The sequence below is a fragment of the Helicoverpa zea genome, chromosome 17, assembly GCF_022581195.2.
Source record: "Helicoverpa zea isolate HzStark_Cry1AcR chromosome 17, ilHelZeax1.1, whole genome shotgun sequence".
Taxonomy (NCBI): Eukaryota; Metazoa; Arthropoda; class Insecta; order Lepidoptera; family Noctuidae; genus Helicoverpa; species Helicoverpa zea.
Window position 1 is genome coordinate 9,232,321 of NC_061468.1, and position 26,627 is coordinate 9,258,947.

Sequence of the window (26,627 nt, forward strand, 5' to 3'; positions counted from 1 at the left end):
TTATTCTGACTTAATGCTTTAATTATTTTGTGTTAGATTAGCAACTAATGAAGCTCGCTGCGATTAATTATCATAATTAATAAGATCTTATATTAGAATAAGCGCCTATAGTTAAGCTTTACCAAAAACTAACCTATTAAAGTACCATATTAATGTTATATTTTGGATGAATGACGTAACAACCTAATTATCTAATTTTCTTGATCCGATAAAGTTACCTATAATTTAAAATGAATTTATCAGCTCTCTTTTTACGTAACTAAAAATCGACAGACTTTTTTTATCTGAATTTTCTATTCATTCTTACAAACATAATAGTTATTCTTTTGTTAACTTATTGCCAAGCAAACGTATGTATGTAATTTCTCCAATCCTTCCCACGCTTGGTTCCCATTTTTGGAATTTTCCGCCAGCTATTATTTAGATACTCTAATTTTAGCATGGTTCTTTCCAATTTTAGGATGTACATATGTAATATGTATATGCCATCACCCACAATGCTTCCCTAGATTAATAATTGGGAGAAAGAAAGAAGGAAAAATAAAGACACATGTGTACACATAATTAACAATAAAATGTACATGAAGAAAGAAAACATGCGTCACAAACACGCAATATGGCCCACGCTCTGAAAAATGCTGAGACAATATGCAGTACCTCCCAGCGCAGCGTTGATTTCATCTAGTGCGGAGTCACAGTTTTGAAATTCGGAAATTGAACGTTTTGGTACGTTACCTCTAGCGTACATGCTGACGTCTTTTAGCAAGGCCTCGCAGGATTCTCTCTCGTTGCCGTCCAGTTCCCTCACTGCCTTCAGAACACCCTTCTTGCGAAGACCCCACTCCAAGCTCTTACCTGAATGAAAAGAACAGATTTATTTGCGATTACAGTTAAACTCAATATACATTAACGTTTAAAAAAACACTATGTAGCGGTTACAGATAGGACAGAGTTATATAAGGGACTAGCTTCCGCCCGCGGCTTCGCCCGCGCAGAGTTCTTTTATATCGCGTTTCCAAGAGAATTCTTCCAAAGTCCGAAATAAAAACTATCCTATGTTCTTTCTCAAGGTCAACTCTATCTCTGTACCAAATTTTATTAAAATCAGTTCAGAGGTTAAGACTTGAAAGCGTAACAGACAGACAGAGAGAGTTCTTTCGCATTTATAATATTAGTAGGGATGAATAGGTTATGGTGCTCCCACATTGCCGTTAGAAAATGTTTAATAACGTTAGTAAACATTTGTTAGCAAACATTTAATCACAAATAAATTTTCATGTTAGAAAATGTTTAGTAATGTTAGTAAACATTTTATAAGGGTGATGGCGAGATAGGCGGTGCGGTGCGGTGGGGGTTAGAGTTGCCAAAAATCTTAACGTTACCGCAAGTCTTTCCGTCACACTTAAAGATTTTCTAAATGTAGTGTCTCGTTTGCCTATTTTTGCCCCAATCAAATTTTGTAGATATTCAAATTCGGAACTGTTCATTCTTATAAAATCTTTTAAGCAACCGTCAATACCCAAATCCTTGAGATAGTCTGTGGCACTATATTTTCCTCTAGCTTTTAGCGTTTAACGCATCCAATAAGAGCGCTTTTTCTTCTTTTTTAAACAAAAAATAAAAGCTATTCCAATGAGCAAATCTTCTTCCATTTCCGTGTAGACGTCCTCGGCCCTCAGAAGGCGAAACCAAACTGCGAGCCAATACTAGATGTTATAAAATGTTTAAACATTTTCCATCAATGTAGGAGCACTTATAACATGTAACAGTTTCTAACAAAGTGCAACAATTGTTAACATTTGTTAGTAAATGTTTTGGTGTTATAAAATGTTTACAAACATTTTATAACGGCAATGTGGGAGCACCATTATAGGAATTCATACTAGATAATTTTTGATAAATTCTTCGCATTCAGAAATCCCCGACTACCTACCACAGGACTGGAGAAAATAAAAAAATACTTGAGTCTTCCTCAACGAACCCTTGTATTTACTTTACAAGTTACGGTCGTTTTCCCGGTACAAGTTTAGCCTTGTGTATTTTTTATTACACCTTATAACTTTGCAGAATGCTCTCTTGTATTAGGAGGCTTTTAGAAGCCCATTTTGGCAATAAAAACTGTGTTTTGGTAATAAAACATGTTAGCACATTTCTTTATGGCTTAGCTTTAACCCACATGTTTCGTAATGTCATACTTGGATTCCTGGTCTGGTAAAAATATTTACAAAGTTTTTATATTAAGTTGTATGTATAATTATATGCGATACGTAAATTACTTACTATAATTCTACGTACTTATTATAATAATTCTTGGCCCTCACTGTGTGGTACCGAAATAAATATAATGGACAAAACGTGGGACCGTATGTACCTAACTTTGAAATAGACTTTAATAGACAATGTTGATACACCAAAATTATTTATAAAGTATATTTATAAATAAGCATAATATAATAGGGTCCGAAATAGAATAATCTCGGCCCGTGTAACAAATCTCATCAACCCTTTGAACGAAGCATTGTGTAATAGATACAGTACTCGGTAATATTTATAAAAGGAATACTAATAAAAATAATAAGATTTGTACAAACTATCTACAGCCTTACTTACAAACGTGAATTAAATAATAAGTAATACTTGAGGGCTGTTTAAGAAAAATCTTACTTATAAACGTTGCTTAAGCATGTCTTAACTAATTAAATTAAGCAGCGATGAGGAGTTTTTTGATGCCATTTTATAATTGTTTTTAGTTGTATATATTTATAAATAAGTTTATTTTTACGTCATGTAAATATGTACTTATTCAATTAACTTTAAAGACTTAGAATATATTATGAAATTGTGAATGTGAGTAGTGATTAGTTAAAATGTCGCTTAGAAGGTGATTAGAGATTTTTATAAGTAAGGGGGCTAGTGTTTTATTTGTGATTGAGAGATTGAATTTTGTCAGTAGCTCTATATAAACCAAACAATCTGTAACCGCTAAAACAATGGATAGATAGCTTATAGAAATCCGTAGTTAATAGAAATCTACTACTGTCGATTTTGTTAATATATCAATACAAAGTTATTATAGAATCGATTCCTTTTATAAGAGCCCTGTAATATTAACAGGGCTTTAGCGAGAAAGCTAATATTAATATAAGATGAAGACTTCTATTCGTTGTTAATGAAGGATAAGTTAATTATGTGAAGATATAGCAATATCAATAAGCCCATTTAATTAAAGGTTTCCTTTGATCTACTTAATATCGTCGCTTCGTACATTATACGCACTTACGATATGTCTGAGGATAATTTTCGCGTTGTAATAAATGTTCTACTAGTAGATAGACTGAATCAGCAAATTATTTACCTAGTCATATTGGTAGTCTAGCAAAATATTAATGATTCAAGTTTTTAACTTTACATATTGTGTTTGTTTGACTAATCATAGAAACCATAGATGTATACAGATACAACCAGTTTCATAATTAAATCGCATCAAAACGAAAATACAAGTAGGTATATACTTACAGGAAAAAAAGCCTAGTATAACCTCTGAGGGCACAAAATTTAGAAATGAGTTTTCATACAACTCGTTCCGTCGAATAAAAATGCATTTTATGTCCATGAAGAATATGTTTTTAAAGCATGTCGAAACATGGAAATTGAGATACTGGTAGAAAAATCTTTTAAATTAAAATACCTTGCAGCCTCACGTTCCCAAGATGAAGGAATTCGTATACCGCGGAATCTTACGTTATTTAATGGTATTTGGAACGTTAAATATGTATAAGGTTGGAGTAGGTATGCGTGTTGCTTAGAGACGGAAATCGTTCAAAAAATGTTCAGACGGCAATATTTATAACTATGTAAAGGGTAAATAAGCACTCTGCTACAAAAATCCACGGATTTTTGTTTGAAACTTTCTTAACAACAAAACTTTTACTGCGACGTGTGTTTTCCGATAAGTACAAACTTTGGAACCTCCAATGAAGTTAGAATATCTACTATAGTAGGGGAGGCCTAGAAGGGATTTTGGGATTTACTCAAGCGCGGCAGATTAGTATATAGGGAGGTACCTATTACCCCATTTAACACCTCCACCAAGTATAAGCCCTGTATATGTAGCCGCGTGTCTAGAATAAAGGATCAGATTAGTAAAAAAAAATATATCATCTGACATTCTCCAGCGCGTCAGATTAAGATAGGGTAAGTTAGTTATATGCTAAAAAGTGTATATTCCACTAATCTGACAATTTGCGATTGACGATACGAAGTAGGAAGGTTACAAACTTGTAAAAAAAAAACGTCATCTTGACGTTCTCGAGCGCGGCTAATTTTTTTTTATTTTGAAGGGAATAATTCAACGTTCACGAAAAATATATTATCTGACGATTCCCATAAGCCGAAGTAAGGAAAATTAATCGATAAAGTTTAAAGCGTGCAGCTACGTGATTATACCGTGCCGGTATTCTCCTCCCAGGTTTCTATTCCTCTCTCTCTTTTTTCAATTCAATTCATTTGCAATAAGTGTTGATACATTTTGGGTCTTAAATAATCTACACTAATATAATAAAGCTGAAGAGTTTTTTTGTTTGAACTCGCTAATCTCAGGAAGTCATACATAGTATGCAGATATACTGTTTTTAACGAAGACGATTCATTTTATTGGATACTTTCGTTAAATACGTGTGCCTTCCAGTTGCATTGTTTGTCTATCGTGATACCGAGAAATGCCATTTCGTATACTTCTTGTAATTTATGTCCTCTATAATTACTCTTTATAGTCTTCTTTTTATACAGTCGTGGTGGCCTAGTCATCCGGTTAGACTGGAAGCCGACCCCAACATAGTTGGGAAAAAGGCTAGGCAGATGATGATGAGCCTTATTTTTTATCTATATGTATTAAATTGAATAAAATTAGTTTTTGTAAGATTTACGCGTAGATAATTCCGTCAAGCCATGTTATTATAGATTCAATTGTATTGTTTATGTCACATGTATATTTATCAATGTCATTATAATTCAATGTAATTATTATAGAAATGTATGTAATGTATGAGCAGATTGGTACACTCCGCCAATAGCAATTTCATACATATCATTGGATAGGCCTTTTTATCTAGAACAACCTTTATTATGACAGCTTTGTTGAAATGTTTGTCCGTTCTGGGATATAAATCAAAAAGTGTGTAAAAGTTAAAACTAAATAATCTATTGATATCTCAAGTTTTAAAGGAATACCAAAGTGCTACAACGTGTATGTCTTGTAAGTACTAAGTACTTGCTGTGCAGACATTGGTGTCCAAGATAAACTTGACAGTAAATACAAACTTAGAAAAGTTGCATTGGTACTTGCCTGACCTGGAATCGAATCCACATACTTGAGACGTTGGTTCTTTACCCACTAGGCCACCACGACTTAGATAATGATTATAACAAAATTAAAAAACAACGACATTGGTGTTAATTTTTCAAAGAAAATTAGGTTACAGTATTGATTATTATTAGTTTTAAAAACTTTCCATTGTCAGATTAAGCGAGTCTCTCCAGATAATCGTCAGATTATAAGATGATTACGTTAAGGGTACATAAATGAACCATATATATCTTAATCTGACGCGCTCGAGTATTTCAAAATGGCGATTTTTTTTTGCAATTTCAAATAATGGCCACGAGTTTAGGTCACGTCTAAATCGTCAGATTATTGCATAAGAGACTTCGTTTTGGTTCACTTAACACCCCTTTTGAAAATCTGTCGCGCTCGATAAAATTATTTTTTTTCCCATTTTTAACCCTTACCTACGACCACCCCCACCATGGAAACAGTCAGATTAATATACGTATGTTTTCAAAATGACGTACGACGTGCATGCTATTAATATCTGACGCGCTCGAGTATGTCCATGCAACTGTTTTTTTTTACATTTTTGAAAGTTTATAGCCGCTCCACCCACCGATGAAAGTGTGTGTATGTCAGGACATTTTTTTCTTCTTATCATCTAAGCTTCGCAATCTAATAGGTCTCATTGACGCTCGAGTCACTCCCGGTTTAGCACTCTTGCCTCCCCTACTACTACGTAATTTCAAACGGCGATGCTACTTTCTTACTACTTTCTTACTTCACGTCCTTAAAACGAATTTCGAAGAAATTCAATCCATTCTTTTTTCAAAACAATATAAAGCGGCCAGTTACGTAACTTCACATTTCAAATCTTAAAAATAGAACGTATACTTACCAACGGTTAAAGAAAAGAGGTCGGACTTGTCAAGCAGTAAGGCAACGTGTGCCCAACCAAAGCGTTCGAATACGCTGGTGAACACCCGAGGCAATCGACACTGGCAGTATGACATCCTGGTCAATGTCGGATACTTCCCTTTGTCGTTGAACAATGTTTGGGGCTAGATAAAGAAAAATGAAAAATATATTATTCCAAAAAACAGCAATATTCAGAAAAGACATAACTTACATTTTATTTTTAAGCGTAATAAACTTGTCTCATAAAATATTTAAACCAAATCTATTCGAATACACAATTTAGTTTCGAAAAGAAAACAACGTTAGCTCTAGTAGGTATTTTAATCATCTGAAGCGTCTTTTTATACAAAACAATAAGTATTAAGTATTCGTCCAGGCATTCAGTAAATGTTAAATTATATCTAATTTATATCCAGCCAGACTAATCTTTATAAACCGTCTACGATACTTATTTATTACATGAGCAACGTGAGGTTAGTGATAATAATCTAAAAATCCTTCCTTTTTTGCTACGGATATATAACTGATCTTGGTAATTTTACTAGAACTTGTGAATTCCTCTGCCGAATATGATTCTTTATATTTTTCTATTCGAGAGTGAATGAAAAAGTAAACAACGGAAAGTTTTAAAATGTTTGTCAAGTTGCATTTTCAAGAAACAGACATCACATGAAACATCAAGTGAAAGAATGAGGTTTCTTTCACTTCAATAGATTTGCAACCTTATCACAATGGTGGAAGGTTAATGTTTGATTGGTAAAATTTTACAGATTCGGGTAGGATGACCTACTTGCAAATGTTTTGCTACATTCTGTGTATTTTTAAATTGAAATATTAGTAAAACGATTACTATGTAAACAACACTCACCCTGGTCCCTTTGCGTAAATTCCTCAGCCTATGCATCCGACTGACGACGCTGGCCGGCGCTGCCAACTCCCCTTCCGATGGTGGCTAGAACAAAACATTTACATTAATTAGCGTTATATTACGTTAAGTAAGTAACTAAGTATTCATTCTAAGAAAAACCTTGATGTTTCCAAGAAAAGGGATACTTTACAAAAGTTATTTTGTATTCTTTCTCAGCAAAAACTTAAATGAATTCTAGAATAACACGAAGGTTTATTGTAAGGCAAGAAATACAAAAGAGATCTATACTACATCGCCGTTAGCTCTAGATATTAGAGGTAAAACGCGTACTAAACAATAATAACTGGTAAACCATGTGCGCTCTTATAGATCATTCGAGCTTACAACCCTTCCGGCCTTTATTGTAAAATCATCGATTCCAAGAAAATTATGAACAATCTCTCCCTAGGATGCTATTACCTGGATTTCCTACTGAACTAATGGTCCATTGTAGCAGCAATATAGTCCATACGTTAGGAAAAGGGTTGTACACTTGAGAGCAATGAATAAAAGCCAGATACAAAAACAGGTATCTAGGTACAGCTACGAATATTAACTTCGCAAAAGAGTATACACGTAATTTGTCGTTAACAGAAAGGTTAAGAATTATCATACGCATAACTTGACAAAACCGACCTGTTTAACCGACATGACAGAGCGAGGCTCTTAAAAGAATCTTCATCAAACACAGAAATATTTTCATGTCTAACTTTACACAGTAGAAAAGATAAGAAAATTCGAAGAAACTAAGAATACAAAAATACGGGTCCGTGTAACACAACACAAGTTTCCTAGGTTCCTATGATATCTCGATTTCATTTCAATGGAAAGTTTGTTGGGAAACTACTTCAAACTCGTCGGTATATAATTCGATCTTTTTACACGTGGCATTGTATGACCTTAGTATACTGGCTTCTCTTCATTATTTATCCTTCGCAAACAGATGACGCATAACATATAATGTATGATGATTGCCTGGAAATGTGTATTTATTATCTTTTTCTCTTCATGATATAAGGTGGTTTCCTGGTAGAAACATTAGCTGGTTTAACCACAACTAGAGTTGCAACAACAACATTTAGGTGCAGAGCTTTCTTTCGGGGTTCCGATAAAATAATTTGATGGGTAAGGACGAGCAATCGCTCGTTTTTTGGTTTAAATTCTTGTATATAGGCAGGTAATTAAACACACGATTGATTTCTCACTGTATATTCATCATCATTCTCCTGCCCTTATCCCAATTTTATTTGGGGTCGTTTCTATCTGCAGTCATCTCACAAGTAGCATTCTTTCTTACCATATCGGCTTCCACACAATAATTATTATATTAAATTATTCATGCTTCACCTTATTTCTGGCAATGACGAAAAGTTTTGCAACATAAACGATTACTCTCTATAAAATAAAATATGAATTCAAATACAAAGTCTCATTAATAGTGCCTCTTTAATTGTGTAAAGTTCTGTAATTCAATGTTAGCATTAAAACAATGACTTGAATAATATATTAAATTCACAACACAACAACAATTAACTCATAAAGATTACTCTGCAACTTGTGTTTGCACTCCCAAGTTTCGAGTTATTATGACTACTATGAATACACTCTATTTGTATAATGAAACGTCGACTCTGAAAGCTTACAACAGACCCGTGATAAATTAATTAGTATTGCAGAAAGTTTCACTTTTGAAATTCTCTGGAGATTTCAGTCACGGTTTAATTTTAAAGTTTAATTATTTTCATTGTTTGGAAAGGGTACCTTTGAATATGTCGATGTTTATTCATAAGAATTGTAAGTGACTACGATATAATTTCATCTCGCTTGCAGACTTAAAAACGAGTATGTTTTAAATGTTATCTAAAAATGAACCCTTGTAAAACATAGGTATTTTTTTACGAGCCCCTTAGCCTTTATTTTCAACTCTTAATTATTTAAAATTAAAAAGGGCCTTAAATGACGTGTAATTAAAACTCCAGCACTCTCATATGAAAACAAGCTCTCGTTGATGAAGCCGTAATAACTTAAAAATACTTTCCTCATAATCATAATGTAAACAAAGACAACGAGGCCATTCCTTACAAAGAAGACCCGTTTTCCTCAACCGACTTTTCAATGTTATAAAGAAAATAAATCTCTTTCGATCCTTCGAAAACAAAAACAATTTGTTCTTTATATAAAAAGGCGGAACAAAATGGCGGCCGTACCTGGGCCGTTAATCAGGCTCACGGCGAGAAGGACCAATAAGGGAAGCTTATTTGCTAAGCAACGTACGACGCAAACGAGGAACGTGATAGGCATAGTAAACCTAGTGAAAACGATGGACGAACTCATTTATTTAGTTGATTTCTTAACGCTAACTATCTCGTGTGACTTCGCATTCGAGTTGAAATAGTTAATATCAAGTTTACATAATGTTGGACAAAAGAACCCTGAAGAGTATTCTCAAGTCAGGTATATTTTTAAGATGTTTAGTACCGGCAGACAAGACGAAAAAACGTACATCTCATTTTAGCATGAGTAGGTATAATTAATTGTCAAGTCCTACCTTAAAATCCATAACTTCATTCTATTCGATATAATATTAAGATAAGTCTTTCTAATTAAAATCTTTAAGCCCCATACGACTAAAACATTTATTGGTACAGACATCCAGAACTTACTTTTGTGTAATTTTGTACGAAAAGTTCTGCAAGTTTTAATACATCGTAAATAATTCTATCTTGCTCCCTCGAGCAGAAAGTGAAAATTATTTAATTGCCCGTGATATTGCTCTGCACTGATATTACTTGATTGCACGGATAATCTGAGAAAATAAAAGATGAAGATGTCATTGGCACCAAAATTGTACTTAGGTACTTTTAAACGTTAGAATTTTTTGTGCTTGTTTAATCACCAACTATCTGCGCTAATTTAATCTAATCTGTGCCTCTAAATTTATTGACGACGTATTTACGCAAATTTTTTGGTAAACATAAGCCCAATGACAGCAAAATACCTATCAATCACCACGGATTCACTTGTTTCGAAGATTACTCTGAATAAACATACATACAAATATTATTTATTTTGGTAGAGCATGGAAGCTAAAAATCTAAACATGTTTATCATCTTGTTTTCCTGTATTCATAAAGCTTTCCTGTATTTACACTTCCTGTTACCTTTTGACGTCATTTCCCACAATAAAGATAGAACCCCACAACTGTCATTTTCAGATGACCACAAACATGTCATCTCAATAATAAATAGTTATTAAATAAATCAGCATACACTAGTATTATCCAATATAAGTGGTATATATTCGTAATGTGGTCTCTCGGACATCATTAGCAAGGTATTCATATTTTATGACCAGAATTACATGCTTTCGCTTTCATTCGTCCTATCAAAAGGAAAACGTGTGGCTATGTAGATTTGCGGCATTTTAGTGGCCCACATTTGATAGAAATAGTGTGAGTGTATTCTCATTTCACATTCCTTGATGTTATCGAGAAAGTTCTGTCTTTGAGTGCCAAAGTTATTTGCACAGCAATTCGTTCTAAATATTAAAAAAAAAAACTTATACGTACTATACGAAAACACCTCATTTCAGTTGTTTAAAATACCTACAGCAAAAATAAGGTCTATGTAAGTTATCTGAATGAAATCCGCCTATTGTTAAACCTAGGGTTTCACACCTAGGGTTACTTTTATGGTGCTCAATATAAAAAGCAAATGTAGCAACTTAATAAATAACGGACCAATTTCACTGTACAGAACATCGAACAAATAAAGTTAGGAAATAACACATACACCTACAAAATACTCGCTCACACGCCAATTACTGTCTCAGATACTAAATGAGAACCGTTAGGTACCCGGTTTCAAATAAAGCGTTATTGTTTTGATTTAGATTTTATAACTTTATTTTTTTTTTAACTTAAATGGCATTCGAAAAGAGCGCTATAATCCGTTTTATGTCCTTAACTTCGAGTTTTACGACAGACACTTAACCTGTGGCTGAGTTCATTAATTACATATTAAATTCTTGACCGTTATTTGAAGCTTACTAGTTTGAGATAGGCACCTACGTGTTTTCCGCTTTTATCTCCGTCCTTTTCTACCCCATATCTTGCATCTCTCTCGCACACCGACCAGTTTCACTCCCCACCAGGCAGGAGGCGACGAGTGTTCTCGGCGGCCACAGTTCGTCATTGGCGTCTTGTTTTCCGCCCGAGAAGGTTGTCTAACCAACCGCTGTAGTATTTCGTTGAAAAATAAACTCAGTGCTCTCGCAGAACACAGGTGAGTTTATAATATTTTATACAATTTGTTAACGGTTTTACCGTTCGATATTCGATTTTGCGAAATCAAGTGTTAATATTTTGTACATCTACCCCTTTTTTGTCACGAGTTTCTTCCGTGTACTTTTTTTTCAGTAATTTGTTTTCAGAATGAGTGACTTATAAAGCAAATACAGATGCGGTAAATAATAAAGCTACCACAGCCCGTGCACGTGACTATGGAAAAGAAAGCAAGCCCGAAGTTCCTAAGGCACCTATGGCCCTAGTTCAATCCTGCAAGGCGTTCAACGGTTTGACAAAAAAGAATGGTGTGAGGTGCGGTCCAACCAGCATCTCCTTAGTTCGGACTGATCACTACCGCACTTGAAGAGGGCTGATGGTGTCAAGAAAGCTTTTCGGCCTTGAAAGACTTGGTACGCTCCCCTCGGACTACCAGTAAGTCTGTTAGCCACCTCCCATGGGGGTCGGCTCATTATCACGGCGTGTGATGGTTTTCGGCCTTGAAAGACTTGGTACGCTCCCCTCGGACTGCCAGTAAGTCTGTTAGCCACCCCCCGTAGGGTTCGGCTCATTATCTCGGCGTGTGATGCTTTTCGGCCTTGAAAGACTTGGTACGCTCCCCTCGGACTGCCAGTAAGTCTGTTAGCCACCCCCCGTAGGGGTCGGCTCATTATCTCGGCGTGTGATGCTTTTCGGCCTTGAAAGACTTGGTACGCTCCGCCTAGGACTGCCAGTAAGTATGTTAGCCACCCCCCACAGGGGTTGGCTCATTTTCACGGACCCGCGCAGGGTACCAATCTTGCATGTTGCGAGACGCAGCATCATTACAAAGTGGGGACCAGTAAGTATACTAGCCACCCCCCACAGGGGTCGTTTCATTATCACGGACCCGCGCAGGGTACCAATCTTGCATTTTGCGAGTCGCAGCATCATTACAAAGCAGGGACCAGTAAGTATACTAGCCACCCCCCGCAGGGGTCGGCTCATTATCACGGACCCTCGCAGGGTACCAATCATGCATGTTGCGGGTCGTACCATCATTGCAATCTACCCTCGCAGGGTGGCTTTTTGGATCGACTTTCGAAGAGTCGCCATTATAACCTTCCCTCGAAGGGAAATGGTAATCACACTCACGCTGAATGGCGTGTGACGCAAAACTCTAAAAGCTCCCTTGGGATATCACGAGTAAATTACAATAGGAACCATGTCCAACAGAGGAAACAGAAAGCAGGCGGACTTTGATGCGTCCAACAAGGCACGTAAGTTATGACTTTCCAGGCGGGTTGCCTAACATTATATCAAGACCAATGGAAAGAAATGGGAGCTCCGCCTTTCTTGTCAAAAATAATAACTGGGTATCGCATACCATTGGCCAAGAGCCACCTTTGATAGATAATGCCAGATTTGACCAGAGAGTCCAAAGAGATGGATGTCGTCATATCCCAAATGATAAAACAAAAAGTTCTATTGATAGCTGCAAATTCTGCCAGCTTTCTTTCCAATATGTTTCTTGTGCCCAAAAGGCGACGGAAAGAACCGTCCAATACTCAATCTCAAGGTTCTCAACAAGTTCATAATTACGGAACCCTTCAGTTTAATAAATGTTTTTCGGGTGCTAGAGTTTCTTCAGAAAGACGAATGGCTGTGCAAGTGGATCTCGCCCAGGCTTACTTCTACCTTCCGGTAGCCGGAGGTCACAGACATGTTCTTCGACTAGTATACAGAAGAAGACTGCTTCAGATTACGTGCCTACCATTTGGCTTAAGCACGGCACCCAAGACCTTCGCCACAGTGACCAATTTGGGTGGCTCAAACTTTGAAAACTCAAGGGTTACTTATAATTGTGTATCTCGATTTTCTGGTGGCTCACCAAGATATATTTGCCTACTTTGGGATCATTTGCACCACGTTTTGGATGGCAAGTGAATAAATCGCAAGCATTATCAACAAGATAATGACAAAACGCACTACGTGACAAACAGCACGACAAACTTAGAAGACCTGCATAGCTTGATAGGACTTTTAAACTTCGCAAGTTTTCGTTGTTCCATACGGCAGACTGCATTACCGGGCTCTCCTCACTTTCCTCAATGCAGTGTTGAACAGCAATCTATACCTACCCTATTCATGGAACCGTGAGCCAAACGGTGAACAAACCATAAAAAGGGTTCTTATAAGTCACGATTGAAGTAATGATCATATTTTATAAAAATAACTACGAAAGTAATATACTGACAACATTAGAAATGATATTTTAGAACGATGTCTGTGGAACTTATGCAATCTTTTCAAACTTATTTGAAATCAAATATGTATAATAAAGGCCGTAAATTATTTTCTTAATTTTAATGAAATATGTAGTAAATCGTTTACATGTAAAATGAACCTAGAAGTCTTGACTGTCATACATAGAACCCTACTTAATTGAAGACCACGATACTAAGAACATTTTACATAAAAATGTGACGTTTTTGTCATCGGTCGGGTTATACCCACCATTTTGAAAAAGTGTCATTCTTTGGTTACATTGTGGGCTCACGGCTCGGTGAATGGAGTATAGCAATGTTGAACCTACCAGCAGATGCCTTAGCAGATCTAAAGTGGTGGCTGGTCAGCTGCCACCAAACCTTGGATATTCATTCGCCACTTCCCTGTCACCTTATAACCACGGACGCCTCCGATGTAGGATGGGGGCACAACTGAACGGAACTCCCGTAATGGGTTCATGGAACGAGAGAGAAAAAGGCTTTCACTGCGATCTGAAAGAGATGCTTGCAGTATTAACTGGAAAATCACGGCAAGTTGCTAAAGAGATCAACAGCCATTTTTCAATGCAAAAATGGGACTGTGGTGTCATATCTAAGAAATCAAGGTGGCACCCGATCAAGGAGCCTACCGAACTTGACGTACAGAGTATTCAGTTATCTTGAGCTGTATCAAATCTATCACGTCGTGAATCATATACCAGCCCTATTCAACAGTCAGGCAGACCATCTCTCCCGACACAAACCTCCACCGGAGTGGCATCTTGTATCAGCAGTGGACCTACTTGCCTCGAAGCGAGCCCAGGGACACATAGTTGTGTACTACGTGCCCCTAGATCTGAAGGACCCGAAAGCGGGGTTCCACGATGCCTTTTTCTCAAGTTTTGACTTACCCGCTAGCATGGGTATTACCGCCACCTTACCTTATACCGTAGGTCCTCAGTCATCTCAATTCAGGAACGGGAGTTAATCTCATAGTAGTTCCTTCGGTGGCACCAGGTATTTTGGCGAGCAGATTTGAAGTCCCGATCATTAGCAGTACCCTACACACTGATGAACCTCGAGCAGAAACCGATAGACACAGCAACGGGGATACCCCCTGCCAAGGTCAGGGAAATGGGGGGGGGGGAGGGACAAGGAGTCTCTCCGACTGAAGTCTTCTTCAATCCACACGCAACACTTATCAATCAGCTTGGAGTCGATGGTTAAATTGGGGCGAAAAGTATGAAATTGGATCCTATGAATCCTTGAATCCCTATTTGGACCTATACTTACCCAATTTTTAGCAGACTTACACATAGTAAATAAACTAACATACAATACTATTTTATTACACAAGTCAGTTATAGCTACACTATGCAATGCAGAAACCACTGGAGAGCTAGGTTCACACGTTCTAGTCGGACACAATTTAAAATCAATAGCGCTGAGCAAACCTGTTCCCCGGGAAGCCGTCCATCTGGAATAATGACCAATTGGTAACCTACTTAAGTGCAGTAAACGTAGACGAGAATAATCCATTTGCAACTTCCAGGCACACTGCTGCTCTTTCTTTTGCTAGCTTGTTTCGGAAAGGCGAGTCCATGATCTTTCCTTGCTTGCAATAGACCCAGAACATTTCAAAAACAACAAAGATAATTTAATCTTATGGCCAGTCTTTGGCTCTAAGACCGACAGTTCTAGTCATAGGCAGTCGGGTTGTTGTTTGATGGATAATCAGGAAAATATAAATCTAAGTCCAGTGTATTGGGTCAGAAAGACTAAAGCCTTGTTAGAAGATAGACGGACATCGGCTAATTCCTTAAATTTATTTATATCCGTTAGAGGCCAACCAAAGGCAGGCACCCGAACGATGATGCGGGTGGATTAAGACATTGTTAAAAGAGGCAGGAATAACTACAACCCCAGGAAGCTTCCACTCGGCGGTAGCGTCAAAATCTGTGTTGACAATATACTTTTGGACGATATATTAGCAAAGGGTAATTGGCGATCAGGCAATACATTTGCCCATTTTTACAGAAGGGAAAGATACCCACTAAATAGAAGTAGCAAGTTATCTCGATTATTTAATTAATCCAGCTGATTAATGTCTATATTTTTGTTACTATTGTTATTAAGAAGTATCGCAATGTTTTTGTTAATTACTATTAGAAAATGAAATCAATTTTGCTTTTGTTCTTGCATCTCTCTTTTAATTTTTATTACTCATCCTTCGAGCCCATTTCCCAACTATGTTGGGGTCGGCTTCCAGTCTAACAGGATGTAGCTGAGTACCAGTACCAGTTAACTTTGATTACATTAGTATTCCAGGACGCAATACACATACTTACATGTGATTACTCGTGTACCTAAGTACCTATTTACATACACAATTTCATTGTGCTTTTGCTCACATTGGCGTCCACTTCCACCAGGCGATAACAAACACGTCTCAAACTAGTAAGCTTCAAATAACGGTCAAGAATTTAATAGCAGCGTTTTACCTGAAATAAAACGCATATTAAATACTTACCTTATTTGAAGCTTACATTTTAATTTCTGCCTGGTGTTTTCGACTCAATGACGAACTGTGGCCGCCGAGAACACTCGTCGCCTCCTGCCTGGTGGGGAGTGAAACTGGTCGGTGTGCGAGAGAGATGCAAGATATGGGGTAGAAAAGGACGGAGATAAAAGCGGAAAACACGTAGGTGCCTATCTCAAACTAGTAAGCTTCAAATAAGGTAAGTATTTAATATGCGTTTTATTTCAGGTAAAACGCTGCTATTTTATTTATAAAAGTAATTTCCTTCTCATGTTGAAAGTTAACGAGTCTGAAACTTTCAAAAATCCTAAGAATAAATCTTTTAATTATTATCACGAATTAGCTTCCATTAGCTGTGTTTAAATACTACGCGCACTTGGATCTATGGACTATAGTTGCCTAAATGTTGAATAAATAAGTTGAAAGTTCTCTGTATTTTTATTGGGATTAAATATAAATATTTCCAATTCGACACGAAAACGGCTGAAAAACTAAAATGACAAAGACACATAAAATACCCTTGATATAGAATACTCCTTATTACTTTCGGTAAACAAAAGTAAATATGTGTTGAGCAAAGCGTCAATCATAGTGATATGGGCTCGGTTATGTTTTGCGCTAAAATGATGACAAACGACAACATCCCAGCTGCGGAGACCCGCTATGTTCAAACTAATTTTCTTTAGTTTGGCGTTTTCGTAACACTTTTATAAGCTTGTTTATTATTTTTTGTAGAAAGTATTACAATTTTAGATACTTACTTGATTTTCAACTTTTTAGTTCAGTATTTCACGTACTTTAATTTTCCTTAAAACCAAACAAGGCATTGTTTCGTTCATCTTTAAAATAACAAAAGTATCGTCTAATAATAATCAGTCTTTATGTAATGGCACAACTCGTAAAGTAACAATATTCTTGTAGAAAAAAAAATAAAACATAAAAGATAAAGAAAGCGAAAACAAACCACCACAAAACGTCAATCGTAAAGCCATCTCCCGCCAAATCAATTCCCCGACCACAGATAAACAATAGAACAGAACCTTTGAAAATAGAACAGCGGTACTAAACCATGTAGTTCGCCACCTCATTACATTGCAATCCAATCACTTTCCCGCCAATGCCAAGTTCGAGCTCTCCGTTGATTTGTTTGTACCCTTGACCGTAAGCATACGCTTCTAGAACATTGAAAGGGTATCACTATTCAATCTTGTCGATATAAAATAAGGGCATGTCATACCACTCTGATAAAAAGGTATTTTTTATCTGTGTGCTTAAGTATGGTTTACGGGTTTACTTAAGTTTTTGTGATAGGAGTGTGGGGTATTTTTGTGAAAAACGAGTAATTTTCCGATACGAGTCAAAGTATAAACATGTAGGTAACTCCAGAATCTATTAACTTATGGTTGGTAATGAACCATTCCTTTGCCATTCCCTTTTTTCATGAAATTCCAGCATTTATTTAGTTTAATTAACTATAGAGACACTTATAAGCGATACAACTTTTTTATGTATTTTATATTTTGATGTACCTACTTAATTAAAGTATTGTTGAATAATAATAAAATCTGTACACTTGTCTGAATCGTTACTCGTACAAGTGCACGGATGTTCTTTTGTCAACACTCAATTATAGGAACCTTTTTTACCCGACTGCCAAAAAGGGCTATTAAAAGACTGGGTCCTTTTGGACCCTCAGCCCACTCGACTCGGCCAATGAACTGTAATGTCTATTTACAAATTGTTCACGCACGGACAACATACTGAAAAAGGGTGACTTTTCAACAACAGACCAAATTGACAATAAGCAGAGATTACCTGCAACAATAATAATAATAAATAAGTTGAAAATGATTTTATGAAAAAAGTCTGGTTCTCATGAATTCGTTTTAAAAGAAACCTTGATTAATTTAATCCAAAAAAAAAATCATACGTTCTTTTAATACTGCTCAGCAGTATTATTTTGAACAAAAGGCGCTCTCATAACAAAAGAAAGATTACACTCCAAATTATAATGGTGTTAAAACAAAAGGTCAGGAACAGTCCGGGATAGAAGGTCAAAGGATTAGCGATCCATCGGACGAAGAGCATTAAATCTCCAGTCTTGGATACCCGAGGTATTTGTAATTGTCCCGTCCATTACCAGTGAATCGCTGGCACGATCCTTTTAACTACTCTAATCACTCAACGAGATAGCCCTGCCCTTAACCTTAGCTTTTCCTCAGAGACAAATCATTAGAAGAATTTAATTACAATAATGATCACTATGAGACTTGATACGCTAGCTCGAGTTTAATCATGGTCGGCACGCGGCCCTGAATTGTCGTAAATTAGTTTAAAATCCTAGATTCAGGAGTACAAGGGATTTTACACGTTATACGTATTACTAGAAGGAACCTATTTCAGTGTAACTTTTTAAAGGTCTGATAGGCTATTTTGTCTAAGAATGTATTTAATCTTGTTATGTACAACATACTTACGTAATACAAGGGTTTTTAATAAAAAAATATTCTGTAGAACTTCGCAATCCTTTACAAGTTCGTAGGTCTGAACATTTTTATATTAATAATCATAAAAGCGGCATGCTGCAAGTCTAGAAAGATTGAATGGCTCTATACATCAGAAAGTTATGAAAACATTATAGAAGTTCAGATTACTCTGAGCCTTTTCAAAAATACTGGCAATTTATTTTGAATTCATTCTGAAATACGAAAGTGGTTTAGATTTAATTTAATCCCATATTTACTGGATTTCAAATAATTGGACGCGCAATAAATTAAAGGTCTTTCTGAAATGATGATTGTTTGTTTAATCAAAAAGATTTGAGGATCGCAAAAACGTTTTGATTTAAAATGGTTCAATCAGAGGGTATTGAGGTATAACTAGCCATTAGAGCAGTATTTTGTTGACATCGCAGGTTAATTAGTTTATTCTAAACTCTATTGGAGAGTTTTGAAGCCATTAGTAGTAAGAATAACAGTTTGTGAGGCGAAGAGAGAAACAAAGGGATGGGGTCAGAAATAGCGAGATTAAGTTTTCTTAAAGTTGGTGAGCCAGAGTGAGCCTGCAGCCGATGTTCATCGGACTGGGCTCAATTTGATGAGACTCACGATAACAGAAATGTGACTAGATATCAATTTAGCGATAGTCTGGGATTACCGTCACTTATCAGATGATTTTAGACTTAGCTTTTAAATTATGATATTTTTTATTCTGCTTCAAAATTATGGTTAAAGTAATAAGTTTGTTTATTTGAAGATAAAAAAGAAACTTGAACAAGTTTGTAATTTATTACATAGCCGCTGTTGGAAAAATATATCTATTTAATCTAGCTTAGTAAGCGATGTACAAAATACGGGGAAAATAAATATAATATAACCTCTAATAATAAAAGACTTTGACTAGTTTCTGTATTAAGTATATTTAGTCCCAAAAACACAATAAATATACATCAACTTTTATTACAACAGCACTCGAATCGGAAACGAAATAAACACAGATTTCCAAGAAAATAATAACCACAAGTTTAACTACAAGATAAACAGTTAAACCAACAAGTAATTTAACAAGTTTACCCCCACTAACATGATGTTAGCACTTCTACTAAACTTAACTTGCTTAACTCGCTCTTGGACGTAATAAGTTTACGTTAAGTAAGGTTTACGCAGTCTCGGGATGTATTAGGGAACATAAAATGTACTTAGAAAGAGGCAGAAAACGTTGTTAGTATTGCTACTGAAATACAATAATGATTAAATATAATGGGGGCCTTTCTTACTGACGGGAAAAGACCTTACTCGGTTCAGTGTTGAATTTATTATATAGGTATACATATATTGACATAATTTACATATAAAAACTATCCTAATAAAACAAAAAAAGAAAACTAATAAGAGTTACTTCAGTGTTGAGTTTCATATTGTAATTACTTGACATTATGTGCAATCACCAGTTGGTAAAGAATCAAAATAATGGGGACTTCTTCTTCGTTATGTGGGGTCGACGCAATATATTTTCCGATTCCATTCCTGTCCATCAGCCGTCATACTAATATCCACCATCCCATCTTATTCATGTCATCTTTCAGGGGATCAATCCATCTTTTTTTTATCTGCAGCATATATGTATATTTTGACTTCATTTCCCTATCCAAAATTCTAAACTTAATTTCAACTTACACATTTTATTTTATTTAACAAGCAAACGAATTCACTTTTGCACAACTAACATAAATAACAAGAAACAGATCATTTTGCTCCGGATATTACATCCCATAGCCCAAATTATGATCGACAGTTGTTTTACTACTGAGTGTCCGCCGACTTTATACGATCACTCAACTTGTCACCTTACGAGGAAAACCCCTATCTCTAAAACAGTGTTTCGTGCGAGGCACTCTTAATGTGGGGGCTAATTTATACCAACATAAAAAGAGGATTTTTTTTTGTTTGTTGGTTTATAACGTTTCTACTCTAAAGGCTCCGAAATTACGGAATCGATTTGAAAGAAATATTTCCCAGTTGGAAAGGTAAATTCTTCCCGAGTAACATAGGCTATGTTTTAGCTACGGGCTGTAATTCCCATGGAACGCGGGTAAAACCGCAAGACAACGGCTTGTTAACATGTTTTCAATTATAATATTTAATACTGAATTATAAAATAAAAATAACACCAAAGAGCAACGTTCACTTCAAAATAAAAGTTTTCAAGATAAAATTAACAATATCGCCATCAACACAAATAATGACTAATAAACCGCATCTACAGGCTCGCCTACGCGCGCTACGTGCTACGCGCTACATACTACGTGCGTAGCATATCGCTACGGGAACAACAATTAAGTAACACTTATTTTTATTGAACTAAGTGCCTGTTGTTACTGAATTATTGTTTTGTTACTGATGTGTAATACTAATTAACACGAGTTCTTTTGTGCTAGAAATGTTAGTTTTGTATTAATTGTGATTCCAAGGACATTATTTGTTCATTTTGATTGAAGTGGCAATTAGTAACAAACTATCCTCTCATAGGAAAACAAGAATACGAAGATTGAAAGTTTCCTTCTAAAATTAACACACACATAAACTTAGGTACTTTCACTGTAATAAATATAAGTTTTATAAACTGAAAGTTAATTTCAGTGTAGTTATGAGGGGGTCGCTCTCCCGGGAGAACCTTCAGGCACTTAATTGAAATACTCACTGTTTGCTTATATTATCAACATAGTTATATATATACCGTGGCTCCACTCGTTTCTCGGGGGAGATGAATAAAAAATATACTATGTGCTTTCCTAAGACATTGGTAGGATGATTTGAACGAGAGGGAAATTGGTTGTTTCAACTCATTTCTACTTTGAATGTAATTTAAAAATAACTATTTAAGCATAACAAACGGGCACCTCCTCCAGCATTTGTATATTCGGAAGAATATTTTGTCTTTAACCATCTAGTAGACTCAAGATTTATTTATTTACTCTCCAAACATACAAATATCTTTACAGGTTACACCCAATGCGATATTGTAGCAATCATAAAATGTATAAATATACTTTTAAAAATAAGTATTTCACTGCTGTTAAGATTAGAGTTTCTTGCTCATTCTTCTCCATAGAAAGCTACTTTAAAACGGGAAGCTAAATTCAAAATTAAAATAAAAGATATGACTTTGACTGAGACTTTGACTGAGGATCGAGCGACATGATTTTGATTTTGAAAACTCCGACCCTTAAGAGTTTTGGATTCATAACATTGGGAGCAAAAAGTATATATTTTAAAACTAGCTTCTAAAGCTAACGACTGGCATACAGGTGCTTTCTCAAGAGCACTACAATCCGTCTGCTTCTGTAGTTGACAAAGAAAGATTAGGTAGTTTATTTATAGCCAGACTTCGCGAATCATGACACCTCGCGAGAATACTTTCAGACGCCAGACTACATGTGTGGAGGCTAATTGGAAAACATACTTGCGTTTTTACAATGTAGCTTTCTTGCATTTTAATGTAATTGAGTTTTAAAGAGAAATATAAAAGATTGAACTCTGTACACACTCGTCTCTTATTTTAAATTCAATTTAATGTATGAATGTAGTTGGTATATTTATAAACAAATTCCGCTGTGCGGTAATTTTTTATATTTCTTTAGGTACTTATTTTAAATTATTACGGACAATATTCATTTTTAGACAGACTGCTAAACACCACAAAACAATGTGTCCCTACAACTAAGATACAAGTTTTAGGGCAAAACCGAAGCTTACTTCAGACACATTTATAATCACAGTACAACATACGAACCCTAGGGCGATTTTTTGGTTTTGTATATCACCGCTGAGGGAGGCCCTTTTATCAGTACCAGGATCCCGCAGCAGGATCATTATAGCCTTGCTTAAAATTAACTTACTTTAAAATAACATAGTCCTCACCTGATCTCCCATCCCAGTAATGATGGGCGTGTTCCAGTAGGCCGCGAGCCTTGCCACCGGCTCCAACGCGAAGGCACAGGCAGGTCCGATGAAGGCTATCACATCGTCCTTGAAGTGCATGTCTGCTGCCAACCCTGGGGCTATGGCTCCGGAACATGAGGGGTAGCTGGGGATGAATGGTGGGTTTTAGAAAGAAGGTAACATATTGTGTTTGTAATTAAAAGAGGCCCACTTGTAGTCCAAGCAATGAGGTAAAAACGTTCAAAACATTTGGTCATGGTTCCACCAGATCACATTACCCTTAAGTTATAAACGTTTTAAAGTTTGGATAGATTACACATCTATGTATGTTTATTATTCATTTCGCCAAAAGTATTAAACGGATATTGATGAAACTTTACAGTAATATAACTAATTCATGAGAATAGGTATTTACCTAAATATGGCGAGGCTCTAAACCACAAGCAACATCAACTATTGTACTAGCTAATGTTTTGATAAAGATTCATGTGTGATGATCATGAATTTTGAATAAGTTTTCGGTAAAGTGATTGCCAACCATCCGACCCAAATATACACCGACAAATTGGGGAGGATCTTATTTATGTTCTGTGGTTCCGTAATTAATCCTCTAAACCAGGCATTTTCCTGACCTTGGCTTTACCAGTACAAAATTCGTAATTCTGCTTTTTTATTTTTGACGTTATGAACAAACAAAAATAAAATCAATACTGACTAGACGACATAAAGGTTGTCTATTAAAGATCGCTCTCAGCGATAAGATCGCTCATAGTGTCAGCCTTTGTAACTGACATGTGTTGTTTGTGTACTTAATAAAGAATACGCTGTCCTGTGACTAGATCATCGATAAACTAGTCTTTTCGTACTTCAATAAACTATCAACAAAGTTGAAAGTTCACGATAAAGATAAATAACAAGCTTTAAATACACAATTTTATAAAGTGCCGCAAGAATAACTCAAACATTTTGGCGACTATATCGATTCTACGAATTTTCCCGCATCCATCACGAAGATTGACGTGGGGTTATTTACACATATTTTATCATATTATATTTTAGGTTCGCACGTATCAACTTACTTTTATATACCCTACTTAGCATAAGCTGACGACATCGTCTTTGAAAGGATAACGGTTCCATCGGCAATTGAATTAACCCCTGCTTTGGCTGCAGAAATATCAAAGATATTCAATCATTTTGAGTACGTAAAAGTTTTCCATCTTATAATCAAAGAGCGATCCCTTGCTACTCTTCAATATCAATTCCCTTGGGAGTGAAATTTATTCCATACTCCATAGGTAAAGGTTTATTGAAACATCTGTAGGTAATAGACACTATAAAGAAGTGGTACGGGCAGAATGCCAAGTAGATAGCTTTCCTGAAGACGCAGTTTATGACCATGTAAACTTTAAACTCACGTCAGAAGGTCTGACGTTCAGACACGTTTTATATTCATTTCATAGTTTAAACCGTCATATTAAGTTAGTGTACGATTAAAGTACTATTATGTAGCACTATCTATTTGTAGATGGTGCGATATTTTATCGTCTAGTGGTGTATGTTTTAATACCAGTTATATGTTTAAGTAATGGATGGATATGGCATATGAAATTTTTTGGTGAATATCAGTTTTAGTTAAGAAGTGTTTTAGCCAGAGTGAGCTAACGATATCGAAAACTAAGCCCGCAATTCCTGCGGCACGGTTAAATTCAAAGTCAGTCATCAGCACATTATAATTAGTGATTAATCATAATTTCAGAACTTCTCCAGGTTTTTGTCACAACGTTGAAAATAAAATAAAAAGACTTAATTTCTACTTTTTCGTATCAGTGAAACATCGCGGAACTGACTTTCATAGAGATCTTTACAAACTGTTACAAATCACTTAAAGCAATTTAAAATGGGGTTCTCTCCACGTACCTTCCTTGCACCTTCTGCAGCTCAATCCCATGATGCGCCAGGAACTTCTCATTGACTTTATCCAGAGCCAGATCTACAGCTGGCCCGCAGCGCTCCAGATCGAATGGGGAGTCCAAACGGGAGGCCATTAGGACCCCTACTTTATACACAACTGTTGAAGTCAGCGATCCGGATAAAACCGGCGCAAATAGGAATATACAGGAAAGGTGCAAGATATGCATTTTCGGTTTTTACCTTTTAGAACATTTTGATTAATAAAACTTTATTATAAAAGAATTTGTTGTCATTTTTACCATAAGAATTGAAAGTTCACATACACGCCTATTAATAAATGAAAATTATATTAATCCATGAAAAACAACATATATCATATGACGATATGAGAATTGATACTTCAATTAATATTAATTAAATACCCGACTCATAGACACCACACTGTTTCACACCACATCCATTATAATCTCATAAAAATTATCATTATAACAAACAAGTACCTAATAAAAACACTACGAATAAGCTTTTATACGGACTAAGAAAATCAAAACTTCAAAACCTAAAATTCAATTTACTCCTTTAACACAGTCCAAATTCAAAATATTTTCTATTTACGACATATAAATTTCGCGGCACCACGCAAGCAGAGATGCATGCTCTCTGAGCCCCGGTTGGTAAGCGACTGGCTGGGATGCTGGCCAAACCTAAGATAAAGTAGTAAGGGGAAATAGGGGCGCAACAGGTCTGTTTTCCCGCGAACTAAACCTCCTTGGTAATGTATAATTGATACGACAATATGCGTGTATTTAGAAGATGACGTCGTTTTTAGAGTTCCGTACCCAAAGGGTAACACGGGACCCTATTGTTTTCGCTCCTCTGTCCGTCCGTCCATCCATCTGTCACCAGGCTGTATCTCATGAACCGTGATAGGTTGAACTTTTCACAGATGATGTATTTCTGTTGCCGCTATAACAACAAATACTGAAAACTAGAATAAAATAAATATTTTGGGGGCTCCCATACAACAAATGTGATTGTTTTGCTCATTTTATAATTTATGGTACGGAACCCTTCGTGAGCGAGTCCGACTCGCACTTGGCCGGTTTTTTTATGAAGATGAGGTGGTGCCTATGACTTCTTTCATTGAATTCTTGGAAGCCAGCCTCTTCCTTTTCTTTCGGTATGAAAAATTCATAGTCCGAGCAGTTAACCAAGCAAACCAACAGTAAGAACATAATGAACGTGCCTGCCAACTGCAACTGAAATGTTTAGTGAGAAGCTTACTTTAAATATGGCATTCCAATTTTTTACCGTTCCTAATTAGTTTCACTTTTTTATCTTTATTCATAGGGCTGCCATTCGTCCGGGTTTCCCCGGATTTGTCCTCGTTTGGAGGCCGTCCGGGGGCCGTCCGGGCGGGGTTTCAAGAAGTGTCCGGGGAAAACCCGGACACTTTTCATGTAAGGAAGCACCTCATTGAATTTAAGTATATGTTAATAGTAAAGGGATTACAAATTAGGTTCGGGGGAAAAATGCGATTTACGCCCAATGTCCGGGTTTTTTAAATGTTTGTCCGGGTTTGGCGAAATTCGAGATGGCAGCCCTATTTATTCATAAACATAGTTACATATACGCCTTATTAAAGGGATTTTCCAACGACTATTACATTTACCTTGACATTGGTCTTACTGAGAGGAAACGTTTATAATCCTTCCCGTCTTGGCGTGACGTAAGACGTGACTATAATTAAGAGAATCTGCATAAATGTTTATTTGATCGTATAATCTGAAGCTTAAGCAACCGTCTCCGTTATGAGCTTTCTAGCTTACTCTCTGACTACGCGTTTGTATATATAGCCACATCATTTTCTTTTTAAATTTTTCCTGTAGAGGTATATAAGTACTTCCCTTCCTAAGGAAAGTCTTTGAGTGAGACTAGTAAGTATAAAAATCGAAGTAAATAAAATTAACAAATAAATAAACCGTTAAATTACCACAAAGACCAAAGAGTTTTTGACTACCATTAGACTTTTTTAAATGATCCTTATTCTAAAA

The 26,627-nt window shown here is 36.1% G+C and overlaps 1 protein-coding gene across 1 annotated transcript in view; it reads right to left on the bottom strand.

The window, feature by feature from the left end:
* LOC124638511 (atrial natriuretic peptide receptor 2) overlaps positions 1-24,800 on the bottom strand; it is a 57,400-nt gene extending 32,600 nt beyond the window's left edge. Inside the window, exons 1-5 of the mRNA XM_047175483.1 lie at positions 24,580-24,800; positions 22,639-22,804; positions 7,113-7,196; positions 6,225-6,387; positions 736-855 (exon numbers count right to left, since the gene is read on the bottom strand). Coding sequence (XP_047031439.1) covers positions 736-855; positions 6,225-6,387; positions 7,113-7,196; positions 22,639-22,804; positions 24,580-24,800 — 754 coding nt within the window. The remainder of the gene's footprint in view (positions 1-735; positions 856-6,224; positions 6,388-7,112; positions 7,197-22,638; positions 22,805-24,579) is intronic.
* Positions 24,801-26,627: the final 1,827 nt, after the last annotated feature.